Genomic DNA, 17825 nt, shown 5'->3' with positions numbered 1-17825 from the left:
AGGGAAGGACAACACTGGGACAACAACTTCCAGCTTCCCTATGGGGCTGCAAGGAGGCAGCGAGGCCCCAGTGCCATGAGGACAACATGTCTGCTCCTGGGGTCAGTGGCAGAGACAACTGCCCTGGCCAAGGGGACACACACCTGGGTTCTGTGGGTCCCTTCCAGCCTTACAGCGCCCTTTGCCATCTCCACCACAGGCTGTTCCACACGGTGCTGCCCCTGCCCCTCTTTCCCTGCAGGCTGCAGACACCCATCTCGCTTCCCACCTGCTCTCACCCAGCATCTCTGCACCTTCACTGCTGTGTCTGCACCCTCACCGGCTGCTCTTTGGAACACAAACCATGGGCTGATCCAGCTCCCTCTGGGTCACCTCTTGCAACACAGCACTGCCCTTCCAGTGACATTTCTTACTCCTCATATCAATTCCTCATCTTCCAAGCAGACTTCTTTTTTCTCTTTCCTGCTTCTTCCCACTATCAAGAAAAGCTCGATCATCTCATAAACTGCCCTTCATGCAGGGAACCCAACTCGTTAGGCTTCTTGTGGTCTTTTAACTGACCAGAGAGAAGTCACCTCGCCATGGTCTCCTAAATCCCATGAGTGCTGCTGGCCTTTCAGCTTCTCTGACAGACACGACCATGTCCCTGCCCATGTCCCGTCATGTTCTCAGGTGGGATGGACATGACAACCCGTCTCTCTTCCTGGGCAAGACCTGTGGGCCCTTGGGCAGAGGTTCTTTTCCAGCCATGTCCCTGCTGCTGGGCTGTCACCTCCAGACACAGAACTGACCCCACTGTCCCCTTCACAGCCACATGATTTCGCCTGGATTATGAGTGTCTGAGACTCAGCTGACCTCATAATACCGAACCCATCCATTCACCTCCCCATAGCCCAGGGCCTGACCAGATATTATTATGCTTGTTGTATCAAATTAAATAAATGTATTTCCCTCTAAATGTTTGAGTGCAAAAACTTTCTTTGCAGCAACTGTTGTTTTTATGTTGACATCATTTCTATCTCCTCTTCTGCCTCTTTTTTTTTTTTTTTTTTTCTTTTCTGCAGATATTCTATATTCAAAAACATGTCCAGGGGAAAGATTCATTGAATCATAGAGTCAGTCACGTTTGAAGAGAGCCCTGAACATCTTCTTGCTTAAATCTCCGTCCCAAAGCAGGTGACCAGGTGAGGTTCTTCAAGGTCTTCGCTGAGCTTTGCATCATCTCCATCACAGCACAGAAGGGAGAATAAAGACCTTCATCACTTTTGGCCCAAGTGCTGGTCACTGGGGGATGACACACTAACTGCACAGAGGACACTGCATCGCAGATGATATTTGGGCTTGATGTTTCAGCGAACTTCCCACCAAGCATCCACTTCTTCAGCCCACACAGCACCAATCCGTATATGGACACCACAAGAGACCATGTCCAAGGTCTGGCACAATTTCATACACACCACGTTCCTGTCTTTCCCCTGCCCATTTTGGTTAACAAGTCTCTTTCTTGTCCTCCAAGTGCCTGCAGATGGCTGCAGGAGGACTTGTCCCATCACCTTCCCAGGGACAGAGACACGCTGAGCAGCCTGTGATTTCCCCATTCTCCTTCCAGCCTTTCTTGAAGATGGGTTTGACGGATGCCAGGACCTCCTCGATTGCACTGTCATTTTGAAAACACAATCCAGAATCACAGGGCAACTGAGGTGAATCTCACTGGGTCAGTGGGGTTTGTTCCCAGAGTCACGCACACAAATGTCAGGGTTGTGCCAGGTGTCCATAAATGAGTTGGCTCTGTGGACTCTCATCTGAGGCAGAATCATAGAATCATAGAATCCTCTTATTGGAAGAGAGTCTTGGGATCATTGAGTCCAACCACAGCCCAGCTCTCTCACTAAACCATGTCCCTGAGAACCTCGTCTAAACACCTTTAAACCCCTCCAGGAATGGTTACTCCCCCACTGCCCTGGGCAGCCTGTTCCAATGCCTGACAACCCTTTCCAGGAAATACTTTTTGCCTAATATCCAATCTAAACCTCCCCTGGTGCAAATTAGGGCCATTTCCTCCAGTCCTATCACTTGCTACGTGTGAGAAGAGACCAAGACTCGCCGTATTGCAACCTCCTGTCAGGCAGTTGTGGACAGTGAGAAGGTCTCCCCTCAATCTCCTGTTCTCCAGGCTAAACAGCCCCAGCTCCCTCAACCGCTCCTCATCACACTTGTGCTCCGGACACTCAGCAGCTTTGTCGCCTCCTCTGCACTCTTACTGGTACCTCAATGTCCTTCTTGAGATGAGGGGCCCAAAACTGAACACAGGATTCAAGGTGCGGCCTCACCAGTGCCGAGCACAGTGGCACAATCGCTCCTCTAGTCCTGCTGGCCACACTATTCCTGATACAAGCCAGGATGCTGGTGGCCTTTTTGGCCACCTGGAAACATTCTGGCTCATATTCAGCCAGCTATCGATGAACACCCGCACATCCCTTTCCTCCAGGCAGCTTTACAGCCACTCCTCCCTGAGCCTCTAGCGCTGCCTGGGGTTGTTGTGACCCAAGTGTAGGACCCAGCACTTGGCTTTGTTAAGCCTCAGACAATAGGCCTCAGCCCCATGGTCCAGCATGTCCAGATCCTTAGGCATGGCCATCCTCATGTCCCACGTCATGAGGAATGGACAGGGGACCTCAGTTCAAGGCAGCACATCCTAGGGCTGCATTCAGGCCTTCATGGAACCTGCAGGAACAGCTGATGGTGTTTGTACTGAGTCGGGTTCATCTTATGTCCATGATATGCATGCTCATATCTCATCCATACAGTGGAAACGTTGGCTTCTGACTTACTCATTCAGTGTCCTTGTGTTGAGGGATGAACAACCTCTCTCAGCTGGGGTGAAGGGCCAGTGCTGGAAATGGTGGTTTTGAGGGGCTGGTCTGTGGTGACTGTGCTGGGCCAGTTTCCCCAGATTGTCCCATGAACATGGGCACACAGCAGCCCCTGCTCTGCTGGTGCTTCAGGGCTCTCCCAGGAGGCCTGGCTGGGAGAGGACCCTGCTGTGTGCCAGCCCTGCACACTCACACACTTCAGCCCTTCACGGGTATTTTCTTCTCTGGGGCATTTGTCAGTTCAGCCCTCCCACCCCCTCCTGAATTGTGCCACCCCCTGCCCTCTCCCCAGCCGAGCCCGCAGAGCAGCCACACTGGGACTGGAACTGGTCCCAGAGCAGTGGGGACCAGTGAGAATGAAGGACAGTGAGAATGTCCATCCAGCCGGCAAGCTGAGTGGGTCTCCAGCACAGGCAGCTTGCAGACCCAGGTTCAGACTGGCTGCCCAGGACAGCATGAGGATTTGCCCTAGGGGATCCTCAGGAAGGTCCTGTGGCCACCGTGCCAGGGCCACCTGCCCCAAGCTGCCACCTGCAGCAAAGGGTTTCTCTTTCCATGTCTTTCCTGCACACATACAGTGCCCCACTCTTCTCCTGGAACATCCCGTCTCCCCATAGAGCCCTTTCCCAAGAGAGCTGAGCTATGCTGACCTGGCCAGCTGTTCCTGCCCCCCTTCCCACGCTCCATACAGCTCCGACGTGGCGGTGCTGCTCTGCAGAGCAAGTGGGCTGTGGTGCCCAGGGCCATGGGGTGAGTCCGCAGGCTCATGCTGGTCAGGGTGGGAGGAAGACCCAGCTCAGGGTGGCTCCTGCTCACTCCCCCTCAGCACACAGACATGGCTCCAGCAGTCCCAGAGATCCCAGAGAGAGGATTCTGGGCAAACAAGTCAGTGAAGGGCCCTTTATTTCATTAATACACACAGAGAGTACAGCTCCTTATTTACACAAAGACTATGGGACACACCAGACAGGGAGATATGGACACAGCCATAAGAAGACAAATAATTTTGCTTGTCGATTAATATAACCAAGAAAAGCAAACACCGAACAGAAAAAATAAATCAACAACAACAAAAAAAACCACCACAAACAAACAAACAAACAAAAAATAAACACCACAAAAGCTACAGAACTCAGGTTGAACTAGTAATGCATTACATTATGAGTGACATGCAGAAGCAGGAGGTCACTTCATGACAGCTTTTGAAAAGAGAACAATCATCACTTTCCTTATGGACTCCATGAGTTCCCTGTTCCTCATGCTGTAGATGAGGGGGTTCACTGCTGGAGGCACCACTGAGTACAGAACAGACACCAACATATCCAGCCATGGGGAGGAAATGGACGGGGGCTTCAGATTGGCAAACATGGTAGTCCTGACAAACAGGGAGACCACGGCCAGGTGAGGGAGGCAGGTGGAAAAGGCTTTGTGCCGTCCCTGCTCAGAGGGAATCCTCAGCACGGCCCTCAAGATCTCCAAATAGGATACCACGATGAACACAAAACGTCCCTCAAAAAAAAAAGCACTAAACATGAGAAGTCCAAGTTCCCTGAGGTAGGAGTGTGAGCAGGAGAGCTTGAGGACCTGGGGGATTTCACAGAAGAACTGGCCCAGGGCATTGCCCTTGCACAGGGGCAGTGAAAATGTATTGGCCGTGAGCAGCAGAGCAGTGAGAAACCCAGCGGCCCAGGCTGCTGCTGCCATGTGGACACAAGCTCTGCTGCCCAGGAGGGTCCCGTAGTGCAGGGGTTTGCAGATGGCAACGTAGCAGTCGTACGACATGACTGTGAGCATAGAATACTCTGCTTCTATCAAGAATGCAAATGAAAAGTGCTGTGCAGTACAACCCAAGTATGATATGGCCCTGGTGTTGCAGAGGGAGTTGGCCATGGACTTGGGAACCGTTGTGGAGATGAATCCCATGTTGAAGAGGGCGAGGTTGAGCAGTAAGAAGTACATGGGGGTGTGCAGTTGCTGGTCCCAGGCTATGGTGGTGATAATGAGGCCGTTGCCCAGGAGAGCAGCCAGGTAGATGCCCAGGAAGAGCCAGAAGTGCAAGAGCTGCAGCTCCCGAGTGTCTGTGAACGGCAGGAGGAGGAAACGGGTGATGGAGCTGATGTTGGACATTTGCTGAATGTGGGCATGAGGATCTGTGCAAGGAGGAAAAGGCAGTGACAAATTAGGGGAAAATACCATGTTGTTTCTCATGGAAACCCCCCTCCCTGATGGAGGGATGTTTCAACTCATTCTCTCTTTCTACCAAGTGAGAAAAATCTGTTCATCACAGCTTAAAAGACAGCTTGGGCATCTGGTTTCCATGAACACATCTTCGGGGCAAGACTCCTTGAGTTGATGTCAGAACAAGAAGTGACTGACACTCGCACCCCAGCCCCAGAGAGCAAGAGTACCAGGGACAGGTGAAGAAACAGGGAAAGACACTGTAGTGCTACCAGAAAATAAAGCAAGGACAGAAAGGCAGACGGGTATGCTCTGGAACCTTCTCCTGACCCGGCTGTGCGGCTGCCACTCATATAATGACACTGTAGAGCAAGTACTTTTAAAACATTATTTGTGTACCACGATGCAGGAACCCTTCACCTGGAGGTCCAGCTGCTGAGGTGGAGACTCGTGACCTGGACCCCATGGCTTTGGGGCAGAGGGTCTGCTGGGGAGGAGAGGAGACCAGGGGTTGCACTGGGAAATGTGTCTGCACGGCAGGGGATTGCAGGGGGGTCCTAAATCCCATCCCTGGCATATCTGGTAGGAGCTCCCTCTCCCTGCCCATGTCTGTGCTGCCTGCAGCTGTGTGTCTGTCCCTGGTCTGCTCCCTGTCAGTGTCACAGACCCCGTCCCACCCGCTGTGTGCTCAGCTCTGTCCTGCTCACACCTCCTGGCACTGCCCAGGGGCAGCTCTGTGTGTGCAGGGGCTCAGGAGCAGCTCACACAAGTCCTAACGAGAACTGAGGTCTCAGTGTCTTGTCCAAAGAGAGAAATAAATCCCCATTTCCCACTGCACACCCTGACGAGCAAGAGTGGAAACTGAAAGCACAGACTCCTTCCCTGGCAGCTGTTGCTGTCTTGTTGTCTGCACTGCAGGGGGTCACAGGGAATTTTCTCTCTTCTCCCTCCCATAACAATTCCGGGTTCAGTTTCTTCTCATTTCTGATCATTTCCCTGCTGCCTGGAGATTCTCCCCTGGGAGGTGTTTCCCTGTCCATGTCTGTTCCCTGTCAGTGCTCACAGACCATCCCACCCTCTGTGCCCTCCCCCTGGCCCTACAGATCCTGCCTGTTCACAGGCACTGCCTGGGGGCATCTTCCTGTTTGCAGGCTGGAAAACAGGACAGGCGAGACTAAGGCTGATGGGTCCAGCCAAGGTGATGCAGATGCTGTGCACAGGCAGAGGGGTGGGGAAGGGATGTTATGAACCTTCTGGCAGATGTACTGATCACTGACAGTTACAGTTCAGCAGTGTCAGTGACTTGTTAAAGCATGAGAGCTCATTTTGCATTTATCCTTTCACACATGCCCCTCTCCCCACCAAAAACTCCAGTCTTGGAATAGGAAACTGAAGGGACAGTCTCAGGTAACGTTCTTATCTTTAAAGTAATGCCTGTACAGAAGCAGCAGAAGGACCCTTCCCTGCTGGGGGTCACTCCGTCCCCACAGTTTCTCCCCTCCTTGTTGTTGGGATCTCCCAGGCAGGCTGAGCGCTGACCCTGGCAGGCCGCAGAGTCCCTGCCCGGCACAGCCCTGGGGTGCAGGGACCCTGCTCTGCAGGACAGCCCTGGGCACCCCTGGGTGCTCACCCTGCAATCACCCTCAGCAGAAGCTGCCATCATGCCCTGTCCCTCTGACAGTGCAGCAGGGAAGCGCTGGTCTGGACCAAGTTCTTGTCCTTTACATGAGAAATACTTTGAGAGAGACCTGACAGCTCCTGTAAATTGTGGGATGTATCATCTTCAGGAGATCCCTCCAGGAAATGCAGCTGCATTGTCCTACAGCCAGATACTTACCGTGTTAGAACTGTGAAGATTTGTCTCTCAATGAGCCCTCAGCAACCAACCTCCTACATTGCCTTTCCCCTCTCTGTGCCTGGCTCCTGTGCCCTCGGTGCTGCAGGCAGAGCCCTCAGCCCTGCTGCGTGTGCAGAGGAGCTGCTCCTGGGCAGAGCTGTCTCTCTGCAGCGCTGCCGCTGCCATGAGCTCCCTGTGTCCCAGGAGCCCAGCCCAGCTCAGCAGCACAGGAGCAGCCCGTGATGTCCCTTTCTCTGTCCCCTCTGGGCTCCTCCAGGTGTCCCTGGGGCTTCAGGGGCACAACTTTGAAGTTGAAGTAATCAGTGATGTTGACTCTCTCTCCTCTTCAGAGACACTTCTTTCCAGCATTGTATTTTTCATTTTTAAAAATTAACTGGTATGAGAATCATCTTTTCTTGTCCCATCATTAGACAGGACACCAGGAATGTTACGGCAAATTATCTAATTTCTCTAACCTGGGGGAGGAATATCTTCAGTTGAATGAGTTCAGGCATTTTATTCTGCTTTTATACTCCCAGGTCTAGAGAGACATTCATCAGTCTCTGGCCATGTCATGTCTGTGCTCTGATTCAAAGCCTTTGCACACATGGGCTCTTGGACACTTGGTACCAGGTTTCTTCTGGCAGGTCAGAGCTGGGCTGGTGCCACAGCTGGGGTGGCTCAGCCCAGATGTGAGGCCATGTCCTCAGCCAGGGACCTGACTGGGGAGCTGGAGCTGTCAGTGCTGCAGACAGAGCTGTGACACGGATGGAATGAACTGCCAGGCAGGGTGGCAGGAGTGAGTTCATCTGGTCTCAAGGACAGCAGCCTCCAAGCACAGCAACAGCCCAGATCAGAACTCAGTCCAGACCTGGAAGGCAATTCAAGGGCCCATAATGAGCTGTTACTACTGCAGGAACAGTTAAAGGAGAAACAAAGACACTGTGTGGACACTGATGAATATAGTAAGAGATGAGAATCCCTGTGTCCTCTCCTTCTCCCTCTTCACCAGCAAGGTCTCCCAGGCTTCTGTGACTGGAGTCAGAACAACCAGCATTGGATGTGGATCAAGTCAGGGGTCACTGGAACTAAAAAATCCTCTCCAGTCTATGGGACAGCAGGGGCAGCATCCCAGGAGCTGGGACAGCAGGACGATGTCACAGTGAGGCCACTCTCCACAGTTGGAGGCCACTCATCCCACTCATCTCATCTGGATGTGGGGACAACATTAATGGTCTGTTACCAGTGGTGGTCTGTTACCTGGAAGTCAGCAAGACATTCAGCATCATCCCCCACAATATTCTTGTGCCCAAGGAAGTAAATTCTGGTCTGTGTCAGTGTGTAAGTAGATGGGTAAAAACAATCTGGATGTTTGGGCTTGGAAAGGTGCTGTAAAAAGGGAGAAACTTTCCAGTCCTGAGGACAGTCCAGCACTGGAAGCTGTTTCCCAGGAGTGCGCACTCACTCTGTCCCAGAAAGTGCCCAAGATGTGTTTGGATAAAGCATTGAGGGATCTGGTCTGACCCTGCTGTGAGCAGGAGGTTGGTCAAGACACCTCCTGATGTCCCATCCAGCCTGAATGACGCTGTCCTTCCTTCCCCTTCATGTTTTCAAATTAGGGACAGCTCTCAAGTTCTCCCAAACCACAGAAGTAATTCACATGAGGTGCAGGGCTGCTTTACAAGTGCCCCCAAACAGTCCTTACCACATATTTTCCATCCTTTTTCTTTTGCCCTGAGCCAAGATCTTCTTTTTTGCTGTCCTAATGCTTCTCCAGAAAGAACAGCCCATGTTGTTAACCCTTTCAGAGCAGGTTGCTCAAGAGATGTCAGCATCCATGCACAGAGTCTGCACATCAGCCAGACACAAATCCATCATTATAGAAATGAAAACGAGGCTCTTGACCAGCTCCTTGCACCCAGATATCAGCGTGACATGTCTGCTGAGATGCCAGGGAACACCTAAAATCTACGTGAAGGGTATGTGAGTCCTGGTTGGGTATCCTGGCTTGTCTCCTGACCCATGTGGTGCTTCAGGCTGTGAAGAGAATCAAAACCAGCCATTGGACTGGGGTAGTTCCATTTTACACGTGTCACACAGGGCAGATGAGGGAGCTCAGAACTCCAGACTCTGCGGCACTGTTGGGGCTGCAGAGACTGGAAATGCAGGTGACAGTGTGTGTCAGTGCACACACATACAGATTCTGGCTTCCTTTGGGCCTTTGCACTGTCCTGGGATCTGTTCCTTGGCTGCCTTTGTCTCAAAAAGAAACTATTCTCCTATGCAAACTCCACATCACACCACATAACAAATAATTAAAAGGTAGAAAAATAATGAAAGAAGTACAATTTGGGGGTAATTCTGTCCAAGAGGTGTACTCTTTAAATGATTAAAACAAAAAAAGAAGTGAGAGAAAAAGCATTCTAAGAAATCCTTTCAAGACACAACTGCTGAAGTGTAGTAGATGCGTGGAAAACCAAGAATGACTGTTAGGACTGAAATTAAAGAGATTTAAATCATCATGATCATCAGTGAGAATGAGGAGTTCCCTGTTACTGTTATGAGTGACAACACCACTGTTCACAAACATCCTTCAGAGCATCTCCATTTTTCCTGGGCTCCAAAGCTCATCCTGCTCAGAGTTTGACAGGATTGCTGCAAACCCCTGTGACCCAAATCTCTGCAACTGTCTCTGCTCAACAGCCTTTTACCCCAGGAAGGGGAAAACTGCCAATGCAGACACCAACCCAGTGCCCAACCTGCCTGGAGAGCCAGGACAGTTGTGCCACACAACAGCCGCCTCTGAGGGAACCTGGAGGTGATGGAACTGAAATGGTTTCAACCCAATCATAGAATCATAGAATCATTTAGGCTGGAAAAGAGAACGCGGAGTCCAACCATAAATCAAACACTGACAAGTCCACCACTAAACCATGTCCCAAAGCGCCACATCTCCACGTCTTTTAAACACCTCCAGCAATGGAAGTTCCAATCCTGAGCTGGCAGGACACCATTGGCTGCAGTTGGACATAAGATACTGGTCATGGCTGTGAGTTCAGCCCTGGCTGGCAGAATGTCTCACACCCTCACTGAGGAGGGCAGGGGGCTGGGAGATGGGAGCACGTTTCAGTTTCCAGATCCCAGCACAGAGCCCAAACCATCCTGCCCTTGGACTCTGGATCCCATTTCCTGAGATGTAAAGCTGTTGGGCCTTTTGTGCATAATCATGTTAAAAGGCATGAATAATCCTTCAAGTGTTTGTGTAATTTGTCTAGGAATGTCAGTTGTATATGCTTATATTTACAGATCTGTAAAATAGTACTCTGCATCAGTGGTAGCCCCTCTGGCAATGACAATTAAATAGGTATTTGCACTATAAAGCTCCATACCTCATCCAAAAGCACACATCTAAGTGGTTCAGATGAAGGGTGGTCTGGCAAACGTCACCCTTTGTGTCCCCAGGTGATGGACACTGCTCATGTGCCTCTGCAGAGAGTGGCAGGAGCTGGATCCCCTTCTCGGGACAGACTCCTTCCAGGAGAGACACAGACACAGGGGGACTCATCGGGGCTTTACGGCATTTCACTGGGCATCAGTTTTGACATATTGGGTGCTGTCCTGTGACTGCCCTTTCTGCACAAATGATCATACAAACACAACCATTTAGTGAAACATGGTCATAAAGGGCTGTTATGGACAGGAAAGCTCACCTGGTCAAGTGACCCATCTCCTGTTCTGTAATGGTGTCTGAGTTTGCTCAGGTCACCCCTGACTTGAGCCCCATCCACTGCTGGGTGTTCTCCAGACTCCTGCCTTCAGGAACCAAGTCCCAGGAGACCTTGCTGGTGAAGATGGAGGCAAAGAAGCCATGAAGAACCTCAGTCCTTTCTGATTCTACTCTTATGAAGTTCAGCAGCAGGCCCACGTTCACCCTGTCTATTCTCTTACTGCAAGTGAAGCTCTGTCAGCTCATCTTGCTGCCCTTCCTGTGCAGGGATCAAGTCCAGGGCAGCTTTGTCATCATCCCCACATCCATGGATAAGGTTTCTAAATTCCTCCTTTGCAGCTTCCCCTGCTTCCACCTCCTGTGTGCTGCCTTTTGCCCTGCAGCTCCATCAGTGCAGATGAGCAGCCTCATGAGATAAATGCTTCTGTTCATGGGTACTTGGAGGGATCATTCTTGTGCTTGGAGCAGCCTACCCTGTAAGGATTATCAGATTTCCTGAGCTCCTTCACCCTTCAGATCTACTTCCATGTCACCACTTTGCCCATTAGCCCCGAGTCTGTCAAAGTCTTCTCTTCTGGATTCCACCAGCCTGTGCTCTGCTGCTGGCCTTCCTTCCTCCCCGCTGGTGCCTGGGACCCCACTGTGTCCTGGTCACGACAGCCAAGGTGGACACTGATGTTCACATCCCTCACCAGCTCTTCCTTGTTTCCCAGTTCCAGATCCAGGTGATCAGCACCCCTGTTGGCCCACCAGGCAGAGATGTTAAGCAGTTGGCCCAAGATCCTCTGGACTGTTGACACCTACAGCTTTGCCTGGCCAGTGAATGTCAGGGCAATTACAGTTCCCCATAGAAACCTGCTCATTGACTGGAGATTTCCTCCTCGAGTTGCTGACAGAAGATTTTTTCCATTTCTGCTCCGTGATCAAGTAGTTTGTAACAGCCAAAACATTGTCACCCTGTACTGGGCTTACATGGCAAAGTCTTGGAACTGGGGGTGACTGTGGCTGTGCTACAGTTGTCACCTCTCTGAGAAGACAACAGGAGTTTGACCAATGTCAGACAGAGCCGATTTCAGCTGATCCAAGATGGACCCACTCCTTGCCCAATCTGAGCCACTCAGTGATGCTGGCAGCACCTCTGGGATATTGTATTTGAGAAAGGGTCAAAAACGCTGCACAACAGCAGGTGAGAGAGAGGAGGGGGGAGATGGGAGAGAAAATCTCTGCAGACACCAAGGTCATATCCCACAGGACCCAAGCAGGTCCCTCAGCAGGCCAAATCCTGCTCTCCTGAAATCCTGCTCTTGGCCTTGTTCTCATCTCCCAGGAGCCTCAGCTCCACTTTCCCATCCCTGACTGTTCCATCCTGACCAGCTCTTTCTGGTTTGTATGTGTGAAGTCCCACAGGGCACCTCACCCCACTGACTCCTCAGTCACCCGTGTCAGGAAGATGTTGTTAATGGGCTCCAAACCCTCCTGGATGGCTGGTACGTTGTAGATATTCTGATATCTCAGGTCTGCCATGAAGACATGGCCTGGAAACATGAGGCTTCTTTCATTTGTCTGAAGGAGGCCTCATCTCATTCCTCTTCCTCACCAGTGAGTCTGTAGCTGATGTCCAGTCACCACAACACTGCCCATGTTGTTCTGCCCTCTCATGCTGACTCCTCAACCTTCAGCTGACATTGTCTGTCCCCAGGCAGAGCTCCACACATTCCTGCTGCTCTCCCACATGAACAGAACCTCTCTCTTTGACTCCAGACCTCTGGCATTATGAGCACCAGATGTACAAGACCCCACAGTTTCTCCAGGAGATGGTATTTATAGTGTCCTATAACTCCTCATGCTGTTATGCTGGGAGATACACCCCCATCAGGATAAACAACCTGCATGCAACCTTTAACAGCTCAGCAAATGGAGATTCAGTCCAGGGAGAGTCCAGACCTTGTGAATATCTGGTGTTTGCCCATCAGAAATCTCTGAATTTTTACAAGGAGAAATGAGCAGTTCTGTACCAGAGTGGGACAACAACCCCATCGATCAGGACAGAGCAGGACCTGACACGCTGAGCAGTGACCCTGAGGAGAAGGGCCTGGGCACTACAAGGTCCCCACAGCAGCCCGTGGTGCACGCTCACCATGAACAAGGCAGCTGCACTTGGGGCTGCATGAGGAGGAGCGTGGGGACCCAGACACCTGCAGTTCTCACCCCATTCGGTTCAGCACTGGTGTGACCCACACACACGAGTGTGTGCCAGTGTGCGGCTTCCCAGTCTGGAGCAGCAGGGAGGAACTGCAGAGTGCAGGGCTGTGCCAAGGCAAGTTCAGCACCTTGTGCACATGGTGTGGGGTGCTGAGGGACCTGGGCTGCTTTGGCCCAGCAGCGCTGGGGAGGCTGCAGCAGTGCAGGAGTAGCCTGAGAGTGCTGGAAGGGCGGTTTCAGAGGTGGTGCAGGTTTCTGCATAATGGGAAAGAGCATGAGAATGAAATAATGGCCCAAAGAGCAACTGGGAAGGTCCAGGCTGGACATGAGCAGAAAGGAATGTGATGGAAGAGCAGTGCTGTGGTGGAGCAGGTCAGCAGAGGGAGTCTGCATCAGCCCAAGGCTTTGTGCTTCAAGGAGCAGCTGGGGAGGATGGAGAGATCTCAGCAAAGGAAGGAAGATGCTCAGACAAGAGCAAGGTGGGGCAGCAGGGGGGATGTCTGCAGCCTGCAGGGACAGAGGTGCAGGCGATGCCACAGCACAGGACAGGCTGTCGTGGAGATGATCACGGGATGGAAAGAGGCTGAAAGCCCCACCAGACATGAGCTCCTTCTCCCCTTGGCTGTGGCTGTTGTCTGCACCTCTGATGCCTGTGAGGAGACACCTTGTCCTTGCAGCACAGGGGCCTCATGGCCTCCTTGTCCCCAGCCAGGAACCTGGGAGGTGTGGGACCATGTTCCTGCCCTTGGCCTTGCACAGCCCCACATCACACTGTCCCAGGAAGGGCCCTGGGCAACATGGGAGGGACAGGATCTGATTTCCAAAGGGGCGTCAAGGTTTGGCCCTTTGGTTAATGACACACGTCCAGGTTTACTAATCATCAGAGAGACCTTTACTTTGCTTTTCCTGATCTGTCATCACTGCCTCCAATTTTCTGCTCTAAACAGACCCTGGGACCGTTTCTCAGTAGGTTCCCTCAGTGGGACCCATTAACATTACAAGTAACTTTGGAGTATGAAACTGACTTTGACTTCTTGAGAAGTTTCATCACCTTCCTCCAGGGTCTGAGGTCCATGGACTCAGCACCAAACCCACCAGAGGGGTCATTAAAGCACCTTGTGCTGCTCCTGTGCTGCTGAGCTGGGCTGGGCTCCTGGGACACAGGGAGCTCATGGCAGCGGCAGCGCTGCAGAGAGACAGCTCTGCCCAGGAGCAGCTCCTCTGCACACGCAGCAGGGCTGAGGGCTCTGCCTGGGGATCTCAGCAGACGAGCAAGGCAGAGAGAGATTAAAGGTGCTCAGGACTGGAGGGTGACTGAGAGCTCACTGGAGGAGAAACCTTTGCAGCCCTTGCCATGGTAAGTCTCTGGTGCAGGGCAGTGCAGCTGTAGCTCCTGGAGGCATCTCCTGAAACTGGCACAGGCACAGCTTGTGGGATCTGTAAGGACGGGGCTCTTGTCAGGCCATGTTGAACAGCTGTGAAGCCGGGTGAGCACCCAGGGGTGCCCAGGGCTGTCCTGCAGAGCAGGGTCCCTGCACCCCAGGGCTGTGCCGGGCAGGGACTCTGCCGCCTGCCAGGGTCAGCGCTCAGCCTGCCCGGGAGATCCCATGGCAGCAGCTGTGGGGGGAAGGAGCCACCTCCGGCAGGGCAGGCAGGGAGCTTGTGGGGTTGAAGGGGGCTGTGTGGGTCAGGGCTGCTCAGAGCTCCAGATCCCCCCACAGACATGGCAGAGGGTCCTTCTGAACAATGACATCAATACAGCAACAGCTGCCAGGGAAGGAGTCTGTGCTTTCAGTTTTCTACTCTTGCTCGTCTGGGTGTGCAGTGGGAGATGGGGATTTATTTCTCTGCTTTGGAGAAGACATTGAGACACCAGTTCTCGTTAGGACGTGTCTGAGCTGCTCCTGAGCCCCTGCACACACAGAGCTGCCCCTGGGCAGTGCCAGGAGGTGTGAGCAGGACAGAGCTGAGCACACAGCGGGTGGGACGGGGTCTGTGACACTGACAGGGAGCAGATCCAGGGACAGACACACAGCTGCAGGCAGCACAGACATGGGCAGGGAGAGTTAACTGCTACCAGAAATGCTGGGGAAGGGATTCAGGAACCTCCCTCACACACTCTCCATTGCAGACACATTTCCCAGTGCAACCCCTGGTCTTGTCTCCTCCCCAGCAGATCCTCTGCCCCAAAGTCATGGGGTCCAGGTCACGAGTCTCCACCTCAGCAGCTGGACCTCCAGGTGAAGGGTTCCTGCAACATGGTACACAAAAAAGGTGCTAAAAGTACTTGCTCTACAGTGTCATCATGTGAGTGGCAGCAGCACAGCCGGGTCAGGAGAAGGTTCCACAGCATGACCGTCTGCCTTTCTGTCCTTGCTTTACTTTCTGGTAGCACTGCAGTGTCCTTCCCTGTTTCTCCACTTGTCCCTCGTGCTCTTGCTCTCTGGGGTTGGGGTGGCAGTGTGGGTCAGTTTTTATTCTGACATCAACTCAGGGGGTCTTGCCCCAGAGCTATGTTCATGGAAACCAGATGCCCAAGCTCCATTTTAAACCGTGATGAACTGTTTTTCTCACTTGTTAGAAAGAGAGAATGATTTGAAACATCCCTCCATCAGGGAGAAGGTTTTCCATGAGAAACAACATGATATTTTCCCGGGAGAACTCTCCCCTAACTTGTCACTGCCTTTTCCTCTTTGCACAGGTCCACATGCCCACAGGCAGCCAATGTCCAACAGCAGCTCCATCACCCAGTTCCTCCTCCTGCCCTTCACAGACACACGGGAGCTGCAGCTCTTGCACTTCTGGCTCTTCCTGGGCATCTACCTGGCTGCCCTCCTGGGCAACGGCCTCATCATCACCACCATAGCCTGGGACCAGCACCTGCACACCCCCATGTACTTCTTCCTTCTCAACCTCGCCCTCCTTGACATGGGATTCATCTCTACCACTGTCCCCAAGTCCATGGCCAACTCCCTCTGCGACACCAGGGCCATATCATACTCAGGTTGTGCTGCACAGATCTTTTCATTTGCATTCTTGACAGAAGCAGAGTATTCTATGCTCACCGTCATGTCCTACGACCGCTACGTTGCCATCTGCAAACCCCTGCACTACGGGACCCTCCTGGGCAGCAGAGCTTGTGTCCACATGGCAGCAGCTGCCTGGGCCACTGGGTTTCTCAGTGCTCTGCTGCACACGGCCAATACATTTTCACTGCCCCTGTGCAAGGGCAATGCCCTGGGCCAGTTCTTCTGTGAAATGCCCCAGATCCTCAAGCTCTCCTGCTCACACTCCTACCTCAGGGAACTTGGCCTTATTGTGGTCAGTGTCTGTTTATCATTTGTGTGTTTTGTGTTCATTGTGGTGTCCTATGTGCAGATCTTGAGGGCCGTGCTGAGGATCCCCTCTGAGCAGGGACGGCACAAATCCTTTTCCACCTGTCTCCCTCACCTGGCCGTGGTCTCTTTGTTCCTCAGCACTGCTTCATTTGCCCACCTGAAGCCCCCCTCTATATCCTCCCCATTCCTGGATCTGGTGGTGTCAGTTCTGTACTCGGTGGTGCCTCCAGCATTGAACCCCCTCATCTACAGCATGAGGAACCAGGAGCTCAAGGATGCCCTCTGGAAACTCATATCTTATTGTTTTGTAAAGCAATAAACCACCCATCTGCTTCCACATAGGCATTTTAATGTAGCTAATTACAGGTCCATCCTGTCATCTGGATTTTTTGTTGTTATTAGTTGTGTTCTTACTGCGATAATGTTGTCATCCCCTTTCTAATTCACTATTGGGTTTTCTTTTATAACTATTGGTTGTGCAAAGGAGGAGCCGTGCTCTCCTTCTCTCCAAACAAAATAAAAGGCTCTTTAGTGACTTGTTTATTACTATATCCTTCCTGCAAGCATATTTTTAGAGCTCCAGGGATGGTTGCTGTGTTCATGAGAGGAAGGTAAAAGAGTCCATCCTGGCAGCCCTGCCAGGGAGCAGCAGCGCTTGTTCTTCCAGAGCTGTTCTGGTTCCACTCCACACTCTCCTTCTCATCCCTGGTGTTGGTGCAAGGCCTGAGTGCTCTGGCAGCTTGGTCACCGTCCTGCTGTGTGTCAGTGCTGTGGGCGCAGGCAGGGACAGGCAATGGGCACTGCTGTGACAGAGCTGGCCTCACAACAGCCTTTCCAGATAGAATGGTGATCTCCTATGGGCAGGGCTTGAAGGTTTGGCTCTTCTTCCAAATCTTCTCTCAAGAATATACCCAAGAAACTGGCCCACAGATGAAACCCCAGTGTACAGCTGAACAGCGTGTGTGTGCAGGACTGGCACACAGCAGTGTCCTCTCACAGCCAGGCTCCTGCCAGAGACCTGCAGGACCAGCAGAGCAGGGCTGGGCTGTGCCCCTGTGCACTGGACACCCCGTGGAAGGAGCCCCAGGTCAGTCACCATGGACTGGCCCCTCACAACCACCATTTCCAGCACTGGCCTCTCACCCACAGAGGCTGTTTTCTCTCCATGGAGGGACACTCAATGAATAGTTCATCAGTCCATGTTTGCTTTGTACAGATGAGATGTGAGCACGCACATCATGTACTGAGGTGACATGAACCTGAGTGAGCACAAACATCATCAACTATTCCTTTCCATTCTGTGAAGGCCTATGAGACAGACGAGGTCTTGAGGTCACTTCATTTTGGGAGGAACAACCTATGGGAAATCACCTGAATGCAGCACTGGGTTGTGCTTCCTTGAACTGAGCTCCCTGTGTCCATTCCTCCTGACGTGGGACATGTCAGATGAGTGCAGAGCAGGTGACACACCACAGGGCTGAGAAGTCTCCCGTCCTTTGGGAGTGGCAACAGGAGGCCAGAGGGACACTGTGACTCCTGCCTCTGTGTGTAATAGGGACAGACGCTGTCTCTGAGCATCCCTGGGTGCATAGAATTTCTGAGACTGGCATTTCTGTGTGTGACTCCAGGAACAAACCTCAGTGGCCCAGTGAGATTCATCTCAGCTACTG

General features: G+C 52.3%; 2 protein-coding genes across 2 annotated transcripts in view; both read left to right on the top strand.

The window, feature by feature from the left end:
• Positions 1 to 16850, top strand: part of LOC308050573 (olfactory receptor 14A16-like) — a gene marked incomplete at its 5' end in the record, with an annotated part of 276539 nt that extends 259689 nt beyond the window's left edge. Inside the window, one exon of the mRNA XM_080360736.1 lies at positions 16767 to 16850. The remainder of the gene's footprint in view (positions 1 to 16766) is intronic.
• Positions 15542 to 16474, top strand: LOC308050700 (olfactory receptor 14J1-like; the record flags this gene model as incomplete). Its single annotated transcript, XM_080360851.1, has 1 exon — positions 15542 to 16474. One exon carries the CDS (start codon positions 15542 to 15544, stop codon positions 16472 to 16474), a length of 933 nt encoding a protein of 310 aa, XP_080216977.1.
• Positions 16851 to 17825: the final 975 nt, after the last annotated feature.

The sequence above is a fragment of the Nesoenas mayeri genome (genome assembly GCF_963082525.1).
Source record: "Nesoenas mayeri genome assembly, chromosome: 29".
In the NCBI taxonomy this organism is placed as follows: Eukaryota; Metazoa; Chordata; class Aves; order Columbiformes; family Columbidae; genus Nesoenas; species Nesoenas mayeri.
Note: the sequence above shows the minus strand (reverse complement) of the source record. Positions and strands in the feature narration are given on the sequence as shown.